This window comes from Eumetopias jubatus, unplaced genomic scaffold, assembly GCF_037043125.1.
Source record: "Eumetopias jubatus isolate StellerSeaLion01/CBP00866 unplaced genomic scaffold, mEumJub1_p1.0 scaffold_14, whole genome shotgun sequence".
NCBI classification, from domain to species: domain Eukaryota; kingdom Metazoa; phylum Chordata; class Mammalia; order Carnivora; family Otariidae; genus Eumetopias; species Eumetopias jubatus.
Genome location: NW_028274820.1, coordinates 67,537,114 through 67,555,047, shown reverse-complemented (window position 1 = coordinate 67,555,047; position 17,934 = coordinate 67,537,114). Strand labels below are relative to the sequence as shown.

At 39.1% G+C, this 17,934-nt stretch overlaps 1 protein-coding gene and 1 long non-coding RNA gene across 3 annotated transcripts in view; one reads left to right on the top strand and one right to left on the bottom strand.

The window, feature by feature from the left end:
• ANLN (anillin, actin binding protein) overlaps positions 1-17,934 on the bottom strand; it is a 49,481-nt gene that overhangs the window by 21,914 nt on the left and 9,633 nt on the right. For both annotated transcript variants that reach the window (XM_028093882.2, XM_028093883.2), the window contains exons 4-9: positions 14,149-14,534; positions 12,560-12,788; positions 10,461-10,651; positions 10,076-10,183; positions 5,370-5,496; positions 1,602-1,712 (exon numbers count right to left, since the gene is read on the bottom strand). In XM_028093882.2, coding sequence (XP_027949683.1) covers positions 1,602-1,712; positions 5,370-5,496; positions 10,076-10,183; positions 10,461-10,651; positions 12,560-12,788; positions 14,149-14,534 — 1,152 coding nt within the window. The remainder of the gene's footprint in view (positions 1-1,601; positions 1,713-5,369; positions 5,497-10,075; positions 10,184-10,460; positions 10,652-12,559; positions 12,789-14,148; positions 14,535-17,934) is intronic.
• The window catches only part of LOC114201301 (uncharacterized), a 74,607-nt gene that overhangs the window by 49,952 nt on the left and 6,721 nt on the right, over positions 1-17,934 (top strand). The window lies entirely within an intron of this gene.

Genomic DNA, 17,934 nt, shown 5'->3' with positions numbered 1-17,934 from the left:
AAAGGAATAGCAGAGCAGATCTCAAGTTCATGTGCTTACGAAATAAACAGCAAAGCAATAAAAGTTGGAACTGTCAAAAGCTGATTCAATGCTTTGGGTTTAAGAAAGAATATTAAAGGAAGAATGCAAACGACAAGATATAATAGCCAAAAGCTTCAGACTTACAAAAAATGTTCTTTCAAGTAATTCGTTTTCTATTGTTGGGGAGTTCCCTTTCACATGGCAGTGAATAATAGGGAATATTAACATCACTTAAGTCAGGGGTCCGAAATAATCTTCAAGAGCCACTAATTCCTCTAAGAGTATATAAAGAGTGTGGAAGGACAGCACATTTCCTCTCCCCGTGAAAGTGAGTGAGAGCCTTAATCAGATTTTCACAGGGGTCTGTGACCTAAAGATAACTGTTAAAAGTGCTATCTCTTTGTGGAAGCTAGGGTATTTCCTAGTTAAAAAAGAGAGAGAGAGAATATTACAAAATCACAAGACATTTTGAAATATAGGACACTATATATATGAATATGTGCTTCTTGAGAAAAGGAGCTGAGGAGAAGGAAGGGGTGATTTTTTTCTATCCTGCCCTGGATCCAGATCTCTCCTGGATGGTCTTGGGCATCCGTGAAGTCTATCCACTTTGGGCCACAATGGAAGGACTTCAGTCAGACCCTGGAGACACAAAGGCTATTCTCCAGTTCTAGTCACATTGGAGTTTTGGGCTTCAGCATATGAATTTTGGGGGTGTACAGTTCCATCCGTAACAAACGATGAGCTGAGATTTGTTTACTGCAGGCTCCCTGACACACAGCATGGTTGAAATGAAATAAGAAGATGCTGGTGCGGGGCGCCTGGGTGGCTCAGCCGTTAAGCGTCTGCCTTCGGCTCAGGTCATGATCTCAGGGTCCTGGGATCGAGCCCCGCATCGGGCTCCCCGCTCCGCGGGAAGCCTGCTTCTCCCTCTCCCACTCCCCCTGCTTGTGTTCCCTCTCTCACTGTGTCTCTCTCTGTCAAATAAATAAGAATTCTAAAAAAAAAAAAAAAAAAAGAAGATGCTGGTGCAAGCAAGAAAATACCCTGGAAATTCACATTCAAGAAAAGGGTGCTATTTAAATTCAAGGCACTGAGGGGAATATCTAGTGAAAAACGTTGGGTTAAATAACTTATATTTTTACTCAGATCTGGTTATGGACCATTTATCATCTGCTGTATCAGGAACTGTAGGAGGCATCCTTGATTAATCCTAACAACATTCCTTTGAGGTGGCTGCCATCATTCTCCGTTGGAGAGATGACAGAGACTTGCCCAAGGTCACATTGCTATCTAGTGCCTAAGCCAAACTGAAAACCAGATTTGTTTAATGGTTAAGTCAGCACCCCTTCTAGTTGCAAAGACTATTTTGCAACAGTGAGTGTTTTGTGTTTGTTGTTTTGTATTTTGCAAATTGGGAACAAGATGGGATTCATAAAAATTTAGATAATTTACTTCTCATGAATGTAAATTCCAGACAGTATCAATAAATCACACACTTTGGAAGCTTGGGGAAATTAAAAAAAAAGAGTATGTGCTTCTACCAATATGTTAATAGGAAATAAAGTATAAAAACCAACCAGTCTGCTGCTCAACCTTTGGTTCTGATGTTACTTTTAAAGACTTATCCTCTTCTAAAAACAATGTGATTTTCAAAGGACTAGACTTCGTCATTTCACATTCAGTGAAACCTAAAAAAAAAAATTGTAAGAAAAATCATATTAGTATATGTTAAGAACCTAAATTTTTCAGTTAAGGAAACTTATTCTTTTTTTCTGATTATAAAACTATACATTTCCAATCTAGAAATGTATAGAGAATCCCCCAAGACAACTGTCTTCTCTTCACGGTCTCATTTCTCTCTTCCTCCCCAAAGAGAAAGGGGATGCCAGTATTACCAGGTTATTATTTGTTCTGCCAGTTTTGCTACTATGTATGCAAATGTGTACATCCTTTTGTCTTATCAGAAGGTGATCATACTATGTATGCTGTTCTGCATTTTGCTTTTCACTTTTTTTTTTTTAAAGAAAAAAAAGAGCCAATGGCAGAGCCAGGATTTGAGCCCAGTAGTGAAAGACAATGAATTGTGGATCACTACATCAAAAACTAATGATGTATTGTATGGTGACTAACATAACATAATAAAATAAAATTTAAAAAAATAAAAGTGTCAATAAAAACACTTCACAAACTAGCAATAGACGGAAACTACCTCAACATAATAATAGGAAAAGCAAATGGCTAACACGATACCCGGTAGCGAAAGACTGAAAGCTTTTCCTCTAAGATCAGGAACAAGACAAGGATGGCCACTCTCACCACTACTAGTCAACATAGCTTTGGAAATTGTAGTCAGAGCAATAGGCAAGAAAAAGAAATAAAAAGCATCCAGATTTTTTTTTTTTAAGATTTTATTTATTTGCCAGAGAGAGACACAGTGAGACAGGGAACACAAGCAGGGGGAAAGGGAGAGGGGGAAACAGGCTTCCCACTGAGCAGGGAGCCCGATGCGGGGCTTGATCCCAGGACACTGGGACCATGACCTGAGCCAAAGGCAGATGCTTAACGACTGAGCCACCCAGGCGCCCCAAAAAGCATCCAGATTTTTAAAAGGAGAAGTAAAATTACCTCTGTTCATAGAATAAAATACTTAGGGAAAAAAAAAAAGGAGTAAAATACTTAGGAATAAACTTAACCAAGGAGGTGACAGACTTGTATGCTGAAAGCTACAAAACATTGCTGAAAGACATTAAATAAGATACAAATAGGTGGAAAGCCATGCCATGTTCATGGATTGGAAGACTTAATATTGTCAAGATGTCAATACTACCCAAAGCAATCTACAGATTCAAAGGATTCTCATCAACAGCATTTTTTGGAGAAACAGAAAAGTCCATCCTAAAATTCATACGGAGCTTCAAGGGACCTTGAACATCCAAAATAATTTTGTAAAAGAACAAAATTAGAAGACTGACATTTTCTGATTTCCGAACATATTACAAAGCTACAGTAGTCAACACAGTATGGCACAAACATAGATACATATGACCAATGGAATAGAATAGAGAGCCACAAAACAAAACCTCACATATTTGGTCAAAGGATCTTTGAAAAGGTTGCCAAGATGATTTGGTGGGGAAAGGAAGTCTCTTCAACAAATGATGTTGGGAAAACTGGATATTCACATGTAAAAAATGAAGTTGGACCCTTATCTGACACCATATACAAAAATTAACTCACAATGGATTAAAGACCCAAATGTAAGACTCAAAACTATAAAGGTCCTAGAAGAAAACATGGAGGAAATGCTTCATGACAATAGATTTGGCAATTTCTTGGGTGTGACATCAAAAGCACAGGCCACAAAAGCACAAACAGACAAATGGGATGACATCAAACTTAAAAACTTTTGTGTATCAAAGGATACATTCAACAGAGTTGCAAAGACAACCTACAGAATGGGGGAAAATATTTGTAAACTGTGTATGTGATAAGAGGTTAATATTTGGAATATATAAAGAACTCCTAAAACTCAACAACAAAAATAAAATATCCTGATTAGAAAACAGGCAACGGACTTGAACAGCTATTTCTTGAAAGATGATATACAAACAGCCAACAAGCATATGAAAAGATGCTCAACACCACTAATTGTAAAAGAAACAGAAATCAAAATCACAATGAGCTATCACCTCATACCCCTAAGGATGGCTACTATCAAAAAACAAAAACAAAAACAACAACAAAGAAAATAACAAGTTTTGGCAAGGATGTGGAAAAACTAGAACCCCTGTGCTGTTTTGGTGAGATTATAAAATGGTGTGACTGCTACAGAAAATAGCATAATGGTTCCTCAAAATATTTAAAATAGATCCACTTTATGATCTAGCAACCCCACTACTGGGTGTATACCAAGAATTGAAAGCAGGGTCTCAAAGAGATATCTGCATACCATGTCCCCAGCAGCACTACTCACAATAACCAAGAGATGGAAACAACCAAAACGTCCATTGACAGAGAGTGGCTAAACAAAATGTATATATATACATGATGGAGTATTATTCTGCCTTAAAAAGGAAGGAATTACTGTCACATGCTAGGACATGGATAAACTTTGAGGACATTATGCTATGTTTACAGGGCGCCTGGGTGGTGCAGTCAGTTAAGTGTCCAACTCTTGGTTTCGGCTCAGGTTGTGATCTCAGGGTCATGGGATAAAGCCACGTGTTGGGCTTCATGCTCAGTGCAGAGTCTGCTAAAGTTTCTCTCTCCCTTTCTCTCTGCCCCTCCCTCCCTGCATTCTAGCTCTCTCTCTCTAAAATAAATAAATCTTGGGCACCTGGGTGGCTCAGATGGTTAAGCGTCTGCCTTCGGCTCGGGTCATGATCCCAGGGTCCTGAGATCGAGTCCCGCATCGGGCTCCCTGCTCCTTTGGGAGCCTGCTTCTCCCTCTGCCTCTCTCTCTCTCTCTCTCTGTCTCTCATGAATAAATAAATTAAATAAATAAATAAATAAATAAATCTTAAAGCTTGTTACAGAAAGATAAATACTATATGATTCCACTTATATGAGTTATCTAAAGTAGTCAAATTCATAGAAACAGAAAGTAGAATGGTGGTTGCCAGCGGCTAGGAAGAAGAGGAAATGGGGAGTTGTTGTTTGATGTGTATAGTTTCAGTTCTAATGATGAATAAGTTCTGGAGATCTGTTCCACAATGATGTGAACGTACTTAACACTACTGAGCTGCGCACTTAAAAATTGTTAAGATGGTAAATTTTAGTAATGTGTTTTTTACGATAATTTAAAAGAAAATGTTTAAGTGTCTATGATATATTAAATGTCATTCCATACAAAGCTATCTTATTCTTTTAAGCAGCTACATAATATTTGGGGACATGGATTTAGCACAATTTATTTAAATAGTTTTCTACTGATGGACATTGAGGTCATTTACACCTTTTTACTATTACAAATAGTACTGCAATCCATCTCTTTGTATATACACCTCTGCACACTAGTTTTAAGAATTCAACTTATAGAAACACTTACAGAGAAGCTAAATTAAAGAGCATGCACACTCTACAATTCAAAAGATTTTACTGGATCTTTTTCAGGAAAAAAAAGGAGCTGTAGTGATCTATCCTCCCATCAAGAGCATGAGTTCTGAGTCAGAAAGAGAACTAAGGAAGAAGCATATTGCACAGTAGAAATGAAAGAATGAGTAGCAATAAAGAAATTAATCTATCTTTTTACATTAAAGCGGTGTTTCTGCTTTCCGATGCAATTTCCAAAACTATAGTAGACGGAAAGCTACATTGTAAGTGGAGCAGAAGTAGAAAATGCTGACCTGTAGGTTCTGTGTCGGAAGGTTTCCCTGGTGTCTGATTTTCTGTCACCTTTTCTGTTACTGGAAGCGATGGAGTGTTTGAAACAGCTGGATGTTTTCTGAGGGGAGTGTTCTGACAGTGAATTTCCTACAAAAAGCAAATGAAGATGTTATTTCTCAAAACTATAGGTTTTTTCTTTTTGCGTGTTATTAAATGAAACAAATACAAGTCATTATTCTATATAAGCTTCCTCAGAACAAAATAATTATGTGAAAGATCCCAGCCATGTTTAGAACACAAGAAGCCCTCGATGCGGGTTCAGTATTCTCAGTAATTCCCAGGAAGTACTTTAAGAGACTAGGAGGCAAGAAGGAAAATTCCCATCAGAGTAGTTTTAGATAAACCGATTAAAGTGAAAGCCACACACAGAGAAAACAATTCCCCTGGGCCACTTATCTCATCCCACACCTATAAAATCTACTGACAGTTCCTACATCAAGATTCCCCTTAACATTTACTCAGTAGGTAAAAGGCACAGAAAACAAAGAACAAAAACAGAATGTGGGAAAAAAAGGAAAGAAAAAAAAAATCCCTCATCTGAGTCTTTTATCATTGGCAAGGCCATGGAAGAGAAACATTCATTGTTTTTGAAAAGGCTCTATGATTAAAGCAACAGTAGAAATAATCAAATAAGAGTAAGAATAACAGCAACTAATGCTTAATAGAGCCTAATATGCGCCAGTCCTTTTTCTAAGTGCTTGACATTATTGCCTCCCCAGTCCTCCCAATAACCCTGTAAGTTAGGTGTTATTACTTCCATTTTACCGATGAAAAGACTGAGACACAGAGGAGTTAACTGACTTGTACACTTGGCCAGTAACTGGCAGGGCCAGTTTACAAACCCACATATTCTCACTCCAGAACGAGTTCCAGACTATTTTGACTCTCAAGTTAGAAGGAGCTTTTGATGCATGAACACAGAGTAAACTATCGAATGCTGTGCTGCAGACCTGACTCTCCTGTGAAGGTAGGACTTACCTACAATCTTCTGTATACAGGTGGTTCTCTCCCCTTTCTCTCCCCTACACCCTGACAACAGGAGGGACAGCCCCTCCCAGGTCTCTAACAATAATTCCACGCTCTTAGTAATTCTCTCCTCCTGCTCGCGCCATCCCCACTTCACCAGTCCAAGACCTGCCGTCATCTGGGTGGTATGGGCAGCCGCAAGTACCTTCTAATCAACATCCTGGCCCTCAGTTGCATAAATGCTTCAGCTCCAAAGACCTTCACCACCACTCCGATTCAGCCATTCCCTGGAGTCAGCTCCTCCCCTGAAACCCTCCAATCTCTCTAGCTTTCTTACTCAGGAATTTCTACCAGATCCTGTTCTTTGGCCTCATGGGAACTTCTGGTCATTTGATGCTTTTCTTCCTGTCACCCCTGCCTCTTTTCTTATGCCTCCATCCAGGTTAGATCTCATGACCCCTTCAGTTCAACCACGATCTCACCAATACCTTCAACTCCCTCACCTCAACTGTACTTCCACTCCTCATGTCTAGCAAACCCTATCCCTGGAACCACCCACCTTCTCCATGTTTATATCCAAGCTCTTTGGACATATCTAGAGGAAAAACTCACAACCGAGTTTGATCCCATTAGGAATGTATGCTCTCATACCCCACCTGAGTCTCAACACTACTCCTTAGTCTTTCTCTTTCCGGGTCAGCTCTCTCTCCCATCCTCCAGTGTATCACACCTGTCACCTTCCCTTCCCTAAGGATGAACAAAACAGAAGTAACCAGAAAGAAATTCTACCAGTTTTCTGTGACCATAGTTCTGAAACCACCTGCCGCCCAAACATATTGCTTTCCTTCTTCCTTATTACAGCCGGGACCTGTCCTGATCCTTTCCCTGCACAGTGCTCTGGAGTTCGTCCAAGCCACTCTTACCTCTTGAAAGGTTTGCCCCAACCTACCAATCAGCATCACTTATCCCTCTATCATAAAACTCTTTATTGTTTTTTAAGATTTTATTTATTTATTTATTTAGAGTGTATGCATATGCACAAGCAGGGAGAAACAGAGGGAGACAGAGAATTCCAAACAGGTCCATGCTCAACATGGAGCCCAGCGTGGGGCTGGATCCCATGACCCCAAGGTCACGACCTGAGTCAAAATCAAGTCGAATGCTTAACTGACTTGGCCACCCAGGTGCCCTATAAGCCTCTTTCTTTTGACATTAAAATTGACTTAGGTCTCCTCAGAAAGAACAAACATAAACACAAACCATACTTTACTTCCTCATTCCCTTCCAGCTATCACCTCCTTTCTCCCTTCCCTTTTAAAACCAAACTTCTGAGGACTGCCTCCACTCTCCCGCCCTGCTCCTCACTCACCACTACCTGCATTCTCCCCTCACCACTTCACTAAAACTGCTCTTGCCAAGTAACAAGCTCTTTCTTCCAAAACCCAGTGGTCTCGGTCCAGTCCGCATCTGACAACACATACTTGACAATACCAACCATCCCTTCCTTCTGAAAGGTTCTTTCTTCCTTTGAATCTAGTTAACACCACACTCAATTACTTTTTCCTCCCACCTCTTTGCTTCCTCGGTGGGTACCACAGATGAGTTCTGAGTGAGGCAGACCCCTGAATCTGCTGTTATTGTGTTCAGAATGTTCTTTACATGCAATGTGCAATCATCCAGGGAGGAATTCCAAAGGTTTAGCAGGAATTATTTAGCACAAAATAATTAAGAACTATTGTCCTATATTTCCAGGGATGTAGCAGAAAAGCCATGAAATGATATACTGGTAACCTAGTGAAGAAGGTGCTTCAAATAGAAGAGAGTAATCAACAATGCCAAATGCTGCTAATAGGTCAAGTTAAATGCCTAAAAATTGATTACTCAAGATCCCTGGTGAATTTGATAAGGAGGTAGTGGGGACAGCCTGAGTGGACAGATCCAGAGAGAAGGGAGGGAAAAAAATGTAAGCGTAAGAGATAATTCTTTTGGAAGAGTCTTAATGAAAAGGATTGTAAAGAAAGGGAGGGGAAGAGGGGGTCCAGAGAGTTGATTTCATTTTAAGATGACAGATAACAGCTTGCTGTATGCTAATGGGAAGGATTAGCACATTCATTCCTTCCTTCAAGGACAAATTTATTGAGCTCCTCCTGTGAGCCAAGCACTAAGAACACCGATAAAGACAGCTCCGGCTCTCATAGACAGTGGTGGAAAGCAAAGGTGAGACAGTTACAGGAAGATAAATAGTCCAGCTGAGGTAAAGAACAGGATGACATGGTGAAAAAAAGAGGGGCCCCTAAGGAAAAGGGCCAGGCAAGGATTTCCAGAGGGGATTAAAGTTTGACCTACTCCTAATGAAGGAGGAGCTCACCACGGAGATACTCCTTGCAGAGAGAAATAGCAAGGCAAAGACAAAGAGATCTGAAAACATGAGTCCATTTGAGAAACTGCAAATAGTCTGCATGACCGCATTGACGCACACATGTGGAGGAGCGGTGAGAAGCCACATTCTGGATGATTCTAGATGGCAAGCCAAGCTCTTTAGACAGTATTCTGATGCTGGCTATGGAAAGCTTTCTAAGGAATTTAAGCAAGTGAATACACAGATCTCTGCCTTTTAAAAATACTTCTCTGGCAGCAGTGGGTAAGATGGACAGGAGAGTAGCCAGACTAGACGCAAGGTTTTCAATACAAAGCTCTGGAAGTGATTACGTTAACGGTGGAGGAAAACAGAGAGGACAGGCAGCTTGAGGTGTATTGGCTGTGTATGTGTTCATGTGTGTGTGCTAGGGGAATACGCAGTAATAAGAGGAAGGAGGCAAGGAAGAACTCCCAGACTGCTTTAGATGGTGAGGTATAGAATGAAGCCCTAGGTGAAGACAGAGGAAACGTGGAGAATATACTACTGCTAAGTGCAGAGAGCTCTACCAGCCAACCAGGCCTGGAGTTCAGGAGAGAGGTAAACACCGCACAGTCAAGCACATTAGCATTTCTGTGACGGCAGAGATGTCCCAGGGCAAATGAGAAGAAAACAGGGTTAGGTCAGAACCCTGGAAAACACAATTTGTTAAGCAAGAGAACTGATAAAAACCAAAATCAATTAAATAGGTCTTTCTCAGAGAATACTGGTTAAATGTATTTTTCTATTTCTACTGGTACCCACTTTAAATATAATTCTATTATTTTTAGCTTAAAAGTATATCCTAATACAGTATTTTGTACATAGTAGGCATGTAAATGAAACAAAGTAGTTTACAAGTAGGGACTTTGTTGAAGGCTGATTAATGCAATTTGACAGTAAGAGAGGAATAAAGAGAAATCTGGGACATATTTGATGGTCTGAAAGGATTATGGATAGTCTAACAGTGTGGCATCTAGGGAGAGCCTACCATCATTAATCAAAAAAGTAGATTCTGAGAAACATTTTAGAACTGGCAACTAACTAGAATATTAAAAGAAACATGAAATCAATTGAATAATGAGAACACATTTCAAAATTTTTTTTTAATTAGGTCATCAGTGAATACGTTAAAAAGAAAGTATCACAAGAGAAAAAGCAGAGTCGGTATGAACATTGAAGGGGTTTATGAATAGGAAATGGCAGTTAATAGGAACAGGATAAAAAACTATTTGACAATGCAGGACCACAAGTTAGACCCCAGCACTACATGTGGTTCACTTTCATTTTTCTTGTTTACACTACCTGTTTGGTTTCTAGTTGATTGCTTCTTGAGGTTTCGCCTTTTTCTGCACTCCATAAATTGCCCTTGTCAAATCGGCCACGAAGACATGCTAGTTCTTTCTCACGTTCCTAAAACCACCAAAAGAGCTATTTTATACAAGAGCCATAGTATGTTTAAGAATAATATTCAGATATTACTAAATTTTGCTTGTCTTCAGTCTTAAGATTAAAAAATTCATGATATGCATGGAACACAAGACAATAGTTTTAATTTGAAATAAGTGATACAGGGAACCAAGACGCTATTTATCTCTGTCAAAAAGACTGGTACTGGAATTCACGATTTGATTTCTAGGTTCTATGCCAAGACCATGTAATGAATAATGTTAAAAGCAGTAAGCCAGACCTGCTTGAGCTGTTGTGCTAAATGAGTAGTAGATGAAGATGTGTTCTGCTTGAATAATCTTTCTTGGATGGCCCTTGTATTTGGAGTGATAACGGGGGTCCTATGGGGTGTGCTCCGAGCGGGACTTTGTTTGCTGTGTTCTTGACAACGTTCTCCAAAGCGTTCCAGGAAAGGCTTAATTCCTGCTCCCCCTACAGAAGAACACATATTTTGGAGGCTATTTAGAATAAGTAGCAATTATAATTTATATTGAAAAAGTTCCAAAATCCAGCATGGCTCTAAAATGCTTTGATTCCACTTAAACTACTCATTCGGAAAGTAAACAGTATAAAAACAGCTTTTAAAAAGAAGTTTACCATATTACTCTATTTAATTCCATGTCTTAAAATTCATTTATTGGATTTAGTTCTTTTAAAGAAAGAAGAGGAATTTTTAAAAGGTAGAGAGGTACAGTGGAAATTAGAAAACCCTTCAATAAGCAGAACCTAAATGACTGGAAATTGACTGTATGTGTATTAACAGTATTCCCTAATCACCAAAGTATTCTAGGCATGATAACCCAACTACTTATATTTCTACAGCCCAATTTATTTTATCTTGTTTTTAGGAAGTCCAATATAAAATCCAAGGATTAAATCCTTTTTCTCTCTCAAAAGAAAAATTACAGATTATTGACTTTATGAAGGGATATATTGGTTCTACAAAGCCTTAAAACAGTATTCATTTGAAATAGTATGAGGTACACTTCAAGTAGAACAAATGGGATGAGAGCATTGTACTATTATAGTAAAAGAGGTTTATATCTATCAGAAATCAGCACTTTCCTACAAAAGGCCAGAGAGTAAATATTTTGGGCTTTGCAGGCCATGTGACCACTGTCATAACTTCTTAACTCTGCATTGAAGCATGAAAGCAGCCATAGACAATGTGTAAATAAATGGGCATGGCTGTGTTCCAATAAAACTTTATTTGCAAAAACAGGTAAAGGGCACAATTTGACCCATAGGCATAGTTTGAAGACTCCACATGTCACTTCATACCATATTTCAAACTAGAATGCATTAAGAGTACAAAGAAAAATGTAAATTAAATACTTCTGAGGCCCTGATAACATATACTGGGCATAGCCAATAGCCAAGGATAAAAATTAAAAAAAAAAAAAAAAAGCTTCTTATCTATGCCGTTAAGTCTTTGGAAAATTGAGAGTAACTAGTCCTAGCCCATGTGGGGATTCTGCAATTGTTTCCAGCTCATTTCTCATTTCGGCTCATCTGGAAACTGACTGCTGGCTTCCTGGCCATAACTAATGGATTCCCACTCTCATCTCTCTGTCTACTTCTCTCTTATGAGGAATTACAATATTCAGAGAGATTATATTTTTAAGAAGGTAAAATTTTGAATTAGAAGTCCTTCCAAAAGCAATTCTATTGAAAACAGAATATAGTTCAAAGTGAACTATCTCTCTGTATATTTGAACCATATTTTTTAACCCCATGTTTCTCAACCAACAGCACAATGAGGGTATGCCAGAAGGTGTAAATCCCCACAAAATGAATACAGATTTCCAGCAGCATCAATTTACTCCAGGGAGTAATTTTGAACTTTCACACGTCTATACTCACACACAATATACACATATACAACTATAATTGGGAATGGAATCATTTGTATACACATTCACTTTCCTTTGTTATTAGGGGTGCCTTCATATTGAAGTTTGAAAAGCATTGCTCTGCATACTTGGTTACAAGAATGTTTCTCCATTATGCCCTTAAAATGTGATTTCCAGTTGTATATGCTCCATCTCCATCAAAAAGTATAGAAGAAAGTATCTACCATGGTCATTCTAGAAAAAACCCATGTTTAAACTGTTAAAATGTAAACAAGTTATGTACCCTGACCAGTAAATGGGCAAGTCCCCACTAATGAATACTCATTCAATAAATTAAAGCTAAATTTGAAGAAGTCTCATCTTATACATTCAGGTACTTGCCATGGCAAACCAACACTGTACAATTCACAACTGGATATTTAAAGTGCTGAGAACAGACACCCTGAAAATAGTCAGCACTAACTAGATTTTTTAAAAGATACATAACCTGATGTTGCAGATTTGTCTTTAGATTGAGACTGCCGACAAATTTCTCTACTTAATTCTTCTTTGGGACGAACTGTCTGGGACACAGTTGACTTCTCAATTGGTTTCGATACCTCTGTTTTCAGGGGACTTACAGGAGTTTTCTGAAGTAGCTCAGGATTTTGTCCCTCACAATTTTTAGCATCAGTAGTGGATATAGTAGAAGATTTCACTGGGGAAGAAGCAGCTTTCTGAAACATGATAACACTTTGGGTAAATAACAATACTCACGATATCTAACGGTAGTCTTCTAACAAAACGAGTTTAATTCTATTTGTTTAGTAGCCTTTATGTAAACTTATGAAAAAAAATTTCTTTTTCTCTAATTGATCAAACCAATTTGAAAGGTTTGATAAAAAGTCAACTTAGAAAATGTTTTTATTTAGGGGCGCCTGATGGCTCAGTTAAGTGTCTGCCTTCAGCTCAGGTCATGCTCTCAGGGCCCTTGGATCGAGCCCCGCATCGGGCTCCCTGCTCAGCAGGGAGTCTGCTTCTCCCTCAGCCACTGCCTCTATTCCTCCCCCATTTGTGCTCTCTTTCTCTTTCTCTCTCCCTCAAATAAATAAATAAAATCTTAAAAAAGAAAATGCTATTATTCAAATTATGTAGTTTAGCGTGTATAATACACTGAGGAGTAATTTCATATAAGGGGTAGGGTCACTCCCTATTTTAAATAACAATTCCTTTCAGATTATCTCACTAGCACCTTTATAAATTTTAACTGTATGAGACCACATTGCATATTTTTTGTATTTTAATTAAGTCAATATTAATTTAACAAAATCATATCATGTACCTGATGGCTAATTATAACGTATTATTTAATGCTATGTGCCAAGCACTTTGCTAAAGGTTTCATGCACATTATCTCATTTAATCCTCCCAATAACCCCTCTTTCCCATTTTACAGATGGGAAAATAAGGTTTTGAAAGATTAAGTAAGTTGTCCAAAGCTACATTTTTAATTATGTGGCAGAGCTAGGATTGAATGCAGGTCTATCTAATTCCAAAACGTGGCACCACATTTAAAAACAATGCTCAGAAACATAATATCTTCTTTTTTTTTTTAAGATTGGTTTTGAAAGTTGATGACATAATTCATGTGCAAGGTAAAACTTTCAAACATTTCAAAAGGATATATGGTAAAATTATCATAACCACCCTTAAAAATCCTGTTCAGCAATTTGCCTTTTGAAGGCAACTTTAGCTACTAGTTTATTACATGCCTTTTCAGAGAAATTCCACATCTTATATTTATACACATACATAAAGCATTCTACAGGGAAAGTGATGTTCAGTGCTCTCCCTGATGCCATCATTCCATTATTATACACCTTGGAATTGTATGAAATTAGTATAATTTACTTGTCAACTACTAATTTATCTTAGGATAGGCTACCAAATTTCTGATTTTTACTTTCTATGACACCAATTTCTAAAAAATAGATATAAACACACCACGTATAGGTTATAAAATACTACACATACATATACATTATTACTCATAAGGAAAAAAAAAAGATTTCCAAAGACCAACACTGCATTGCTTACCACAGAGCTGGAGATTGCAGCATTATTCAAAGATACACCCACAGCACTCGAGGATGGAGCTTTATTCAGAGAGGCCTCGCCATCCCTTTGGGAACAGCATGTAGCTTCCCGCTTAACACTGCTGCTATTGATCCTAGCAGATGCTCCACTTGCAGAGGAAAACTTGGATAAACAAGTGGTACCAGGCTGTTCTTGTGCACTGTTTTGCTTTGCAGATGAGTAATTTACATCATCTTCCCACGAGCAGATAGTTGCAGCAAGGTTGGCCAGACGGCCCCTTCTACCAACTGGAGTTGCCGAGGCATCTGAGAGGGCTGGTTTGGGAGGGGAGGTAGCCCTTTCCTCTGACGGCCCTGGTGAGATGCGTGAGCTTTCGGGTATATCATCTGGAAATGTTTTCAGAAAAAGAGTTAAAACCTGTGTTCAAGAGTTATGCATATGTGTCATACCAAGATGGCTCCAATCAGAACTTTTAAAAGAAGTTGGTTGGTTTAAAAACTGATAAAAAAGCCCTCGAATGCATGAAACTACCAAGCTGCTTAAATTTGACAATATCTTTTCAAAACAGATGATACTTGATCCAAATTAGAAAAAAAAAAACGCACAAACTTCTTACACCTATTTTTTCCAATTTTTAATGGATGATGAATGCTTAGGTCATGATTTTAGAATTAATTTAGAATTCATGATGTTACAACACTGCACAATTTAAGATTACATATTCCACAGGCATGTTTTGTTTTAAAATGCAGGAGACCAGTGCTGTACAACAGAACTTCCTGCACTGATGGACATGTGCTATAGCCATGCTATCCAGGACAGTAACCACTAGCCACATGTGACTCGTGAGCACTTGAACTGTGGCTAGGGCAACTAAGAAACGTCATTTCAATTCCTTTCAATTAATTTAAATCTTAAAAGCTATATATGGCTAGTGTCTACAGTATTGGATAGCACAGGGTTAGACAAAAATGTTTTCCCATAGTTACTTCGTGTGGAGATAGATCTCGAATAGTAATACTTAACTTACGAAGGCCTGCACATAGGGGGAAGTCAAAATTCACAGCACCTTCTACTCCACAAATTCGGTCAATGGAAGAGGTATCCCTCCTACTGTCCAAGCCTTATACTTCTGCCTGAATTCTCAATTCTACCCCTCCAAAACCTCTTTTTTCTTTGCACATAAATATGCTCATCTGCCTCTAGCTCTGTCTCATCTTAGAGCTAAAACAAACACCCTCTCATCAACATACACCCCTTTTTAGCTACCATCCCTCTTGCCCTGTACAACGTTCTCTCACCACTCGACCCACCTGAACCCGCCTCTGCCTACACCGCTGCCCTGAGGTTGCTTTTGCTGCTGTCACTAAAGGCCAGTACACACTCAGCAGGCCTTGTGTTTCCACCCGTGACATCATCCTCTACCTGTTCCGCCCTTGGGCCATATCCTCCAGGGGGTCCTCCTACCCAGCAACCACCTCCATTCAGCTATCCCCCAGGCACCCCAAATAACAGATGGGATGCTGAAACTGCCCTAAACATGTTCCTCCTCATCATGGCCTCCTTCTCCTACTCCTCCTCCACCACCCAGACACCTAACCCGGAGATTCTCCCTCCTAAATCTTACAGACCCCGCCTCTCCTCTTCACTCCCACCGGCCTTCATCATTCCACACCCGGATTATAACATTAACCTTCTAGCTGGTCTTCCTGCTCCTCCTCGAGTCTCTGCCCTGTTCAATCCCTTCTCAATTCTGATTCTCAAATCTGTTGTCTCTACAACATTTGCCTACTTAAGCTCTCCCAGTACCTCCCCATCACCTCCTGGTTAAATTCCACGTGCTCTGGACCCTGCTGCTTTCTCCAGACTTACCTCTTGCTTTTCCACCAGAAAATACCTACTCTTTGTGTCCGCAATATGTTTACGGCACCTCTGTGCTTTTTATGCATTCTGTTACTACCTCCTCCACTGTCTGAAACCAGCAGTCCCTCAATGTTCAGGCTGACTGCTTCTGCTTCCTCTAGAAAAGCTACCCTGCCTACCGCCATCCCTGTCCTTTTGCATACCTCTGTCGTGTTCCTAAGAATAAGCCCTGTCCTCTAAGCAAGTAACGGTTTTACTATCATGTTTTAGGAATGGGCTTAACAGACCTCTAGCTCTTCTAACTATTCTCTATCAGAAGAGAAGCTTCAGTTAAGTTACATTTTAGTATAATCCCTCATTTAACTGGTTTATACCCACAGTCCTGGAGAGCATCCACTAAATCATTCATCACAAACACTTTATTTTCAAGTTTCAATGCTTAATATTAGACAGGCTATGATGCCTTAATGGGACTTATTTTCAAGGCTGAGGTAAGCATTTGTTAACATTTGCTTTCAAAATGTTCAAAATCCCTGCGGCAATGCTTTCTGCCCTAGAATGTTTATGGCCTTGACTGTTCTTCTGGCCATGCATTAAATCACAACCCTCTTTCTACTTCCCATAGAGATTTCTTACCAAACAGAAATGAGACATCCTTGTATTTAGGCACATTTACTGATTAGCCTCCTCAGGCATCGTAAAGCAGCACAGTTAGCCCTGCCTACTACTAAAATCACTAGGTATACTACACAACATGGTATAATAGGGTATATCATCTGGAAATGTTTTCAGAAAAAGAGTTAAATAGGGATACTAGGTATAATAGACAACATGGAATATCTGCACCCTGTTCCATACCCGAGAGCATCAGGTAGGTCACAGCAGGCAAGAGTTGAGCCCTAGAATCAAACAACTGAGGTTGGAATTTTAGCTGCTGATTCTGGTCAGGTGTCTTAGCTTCTTAGAACCCAGTTTCCTCTTCTATAACGTGAACAAAAAAGTGGTATGTATGTCCTAAGATTTTTATAAGAACTAAATTCTATACTATATTAGAACAAAAGATATTTAGAATGCCTTAGCACTTTACACAGTATTTGCTCTTGAAATTGAATTTGCTTTACACAGTATTTGAAATTACCATCACTGCCAAAAAGGGTAATCTTAAATGCTCTGCTGTCCAATACTTATCAAAATTTCAGACCAAAGAATTGACATTTACGAAAGACTGCCTAAAATCTATGTAGTCCATCCATTTCTTCAGATCTTAGTCTCAATTCTGGCTATGCATCAGAGTAATACACAGAGATTTAAAAAAAAAAAAAAAAAGATTAAAGCACACCCCAGGGCTCCACCACACTCCTGAGATTCCTAATCAATGGTCCAAATGTTTTTGTTACACAGGAGCCAGGCTGAAAGCCAAAGCTTGAGGAACACTTCCTTGGGTAAGGCCCAGTTGCCACTGAGCTGTCCACCTGTACTATGCTGGCTCTATTTGGAACTGTGTTCACTGAACTGAGTTTGGAGCCAGGCCACCTGCCTACCTTGAGTAACCTTACACATTAACTACCTTCTACAAAGTCATCTTTGAGGACCCAGGGAGGAATATTCTCTTGGGTCTTAGTTCCAGCCATGGTTCTGCTTTAATCTTATAAATAGTCATATAACTGATGGTGTTTCTCTTCCTTACCTTGGCTGCTAGCAAGTTCATAACTCTGGCAAGTGAGGTGGACCTTAACAACTGTATTTTACCCTTCCCTTCTTTGTTCTTCCTTCTCTTCACCCTAGAATTTCCTTATTTTTCTTGTTTTGTAATATAGTTGTTTTTGTAAGTCATCTTAAAGCTTTTTTGTAACAAGATAGAAGACAAAATTGATCACAGAACACATAACCCTGCTGCATGACTGCTGATTTGCTCTTAGACTC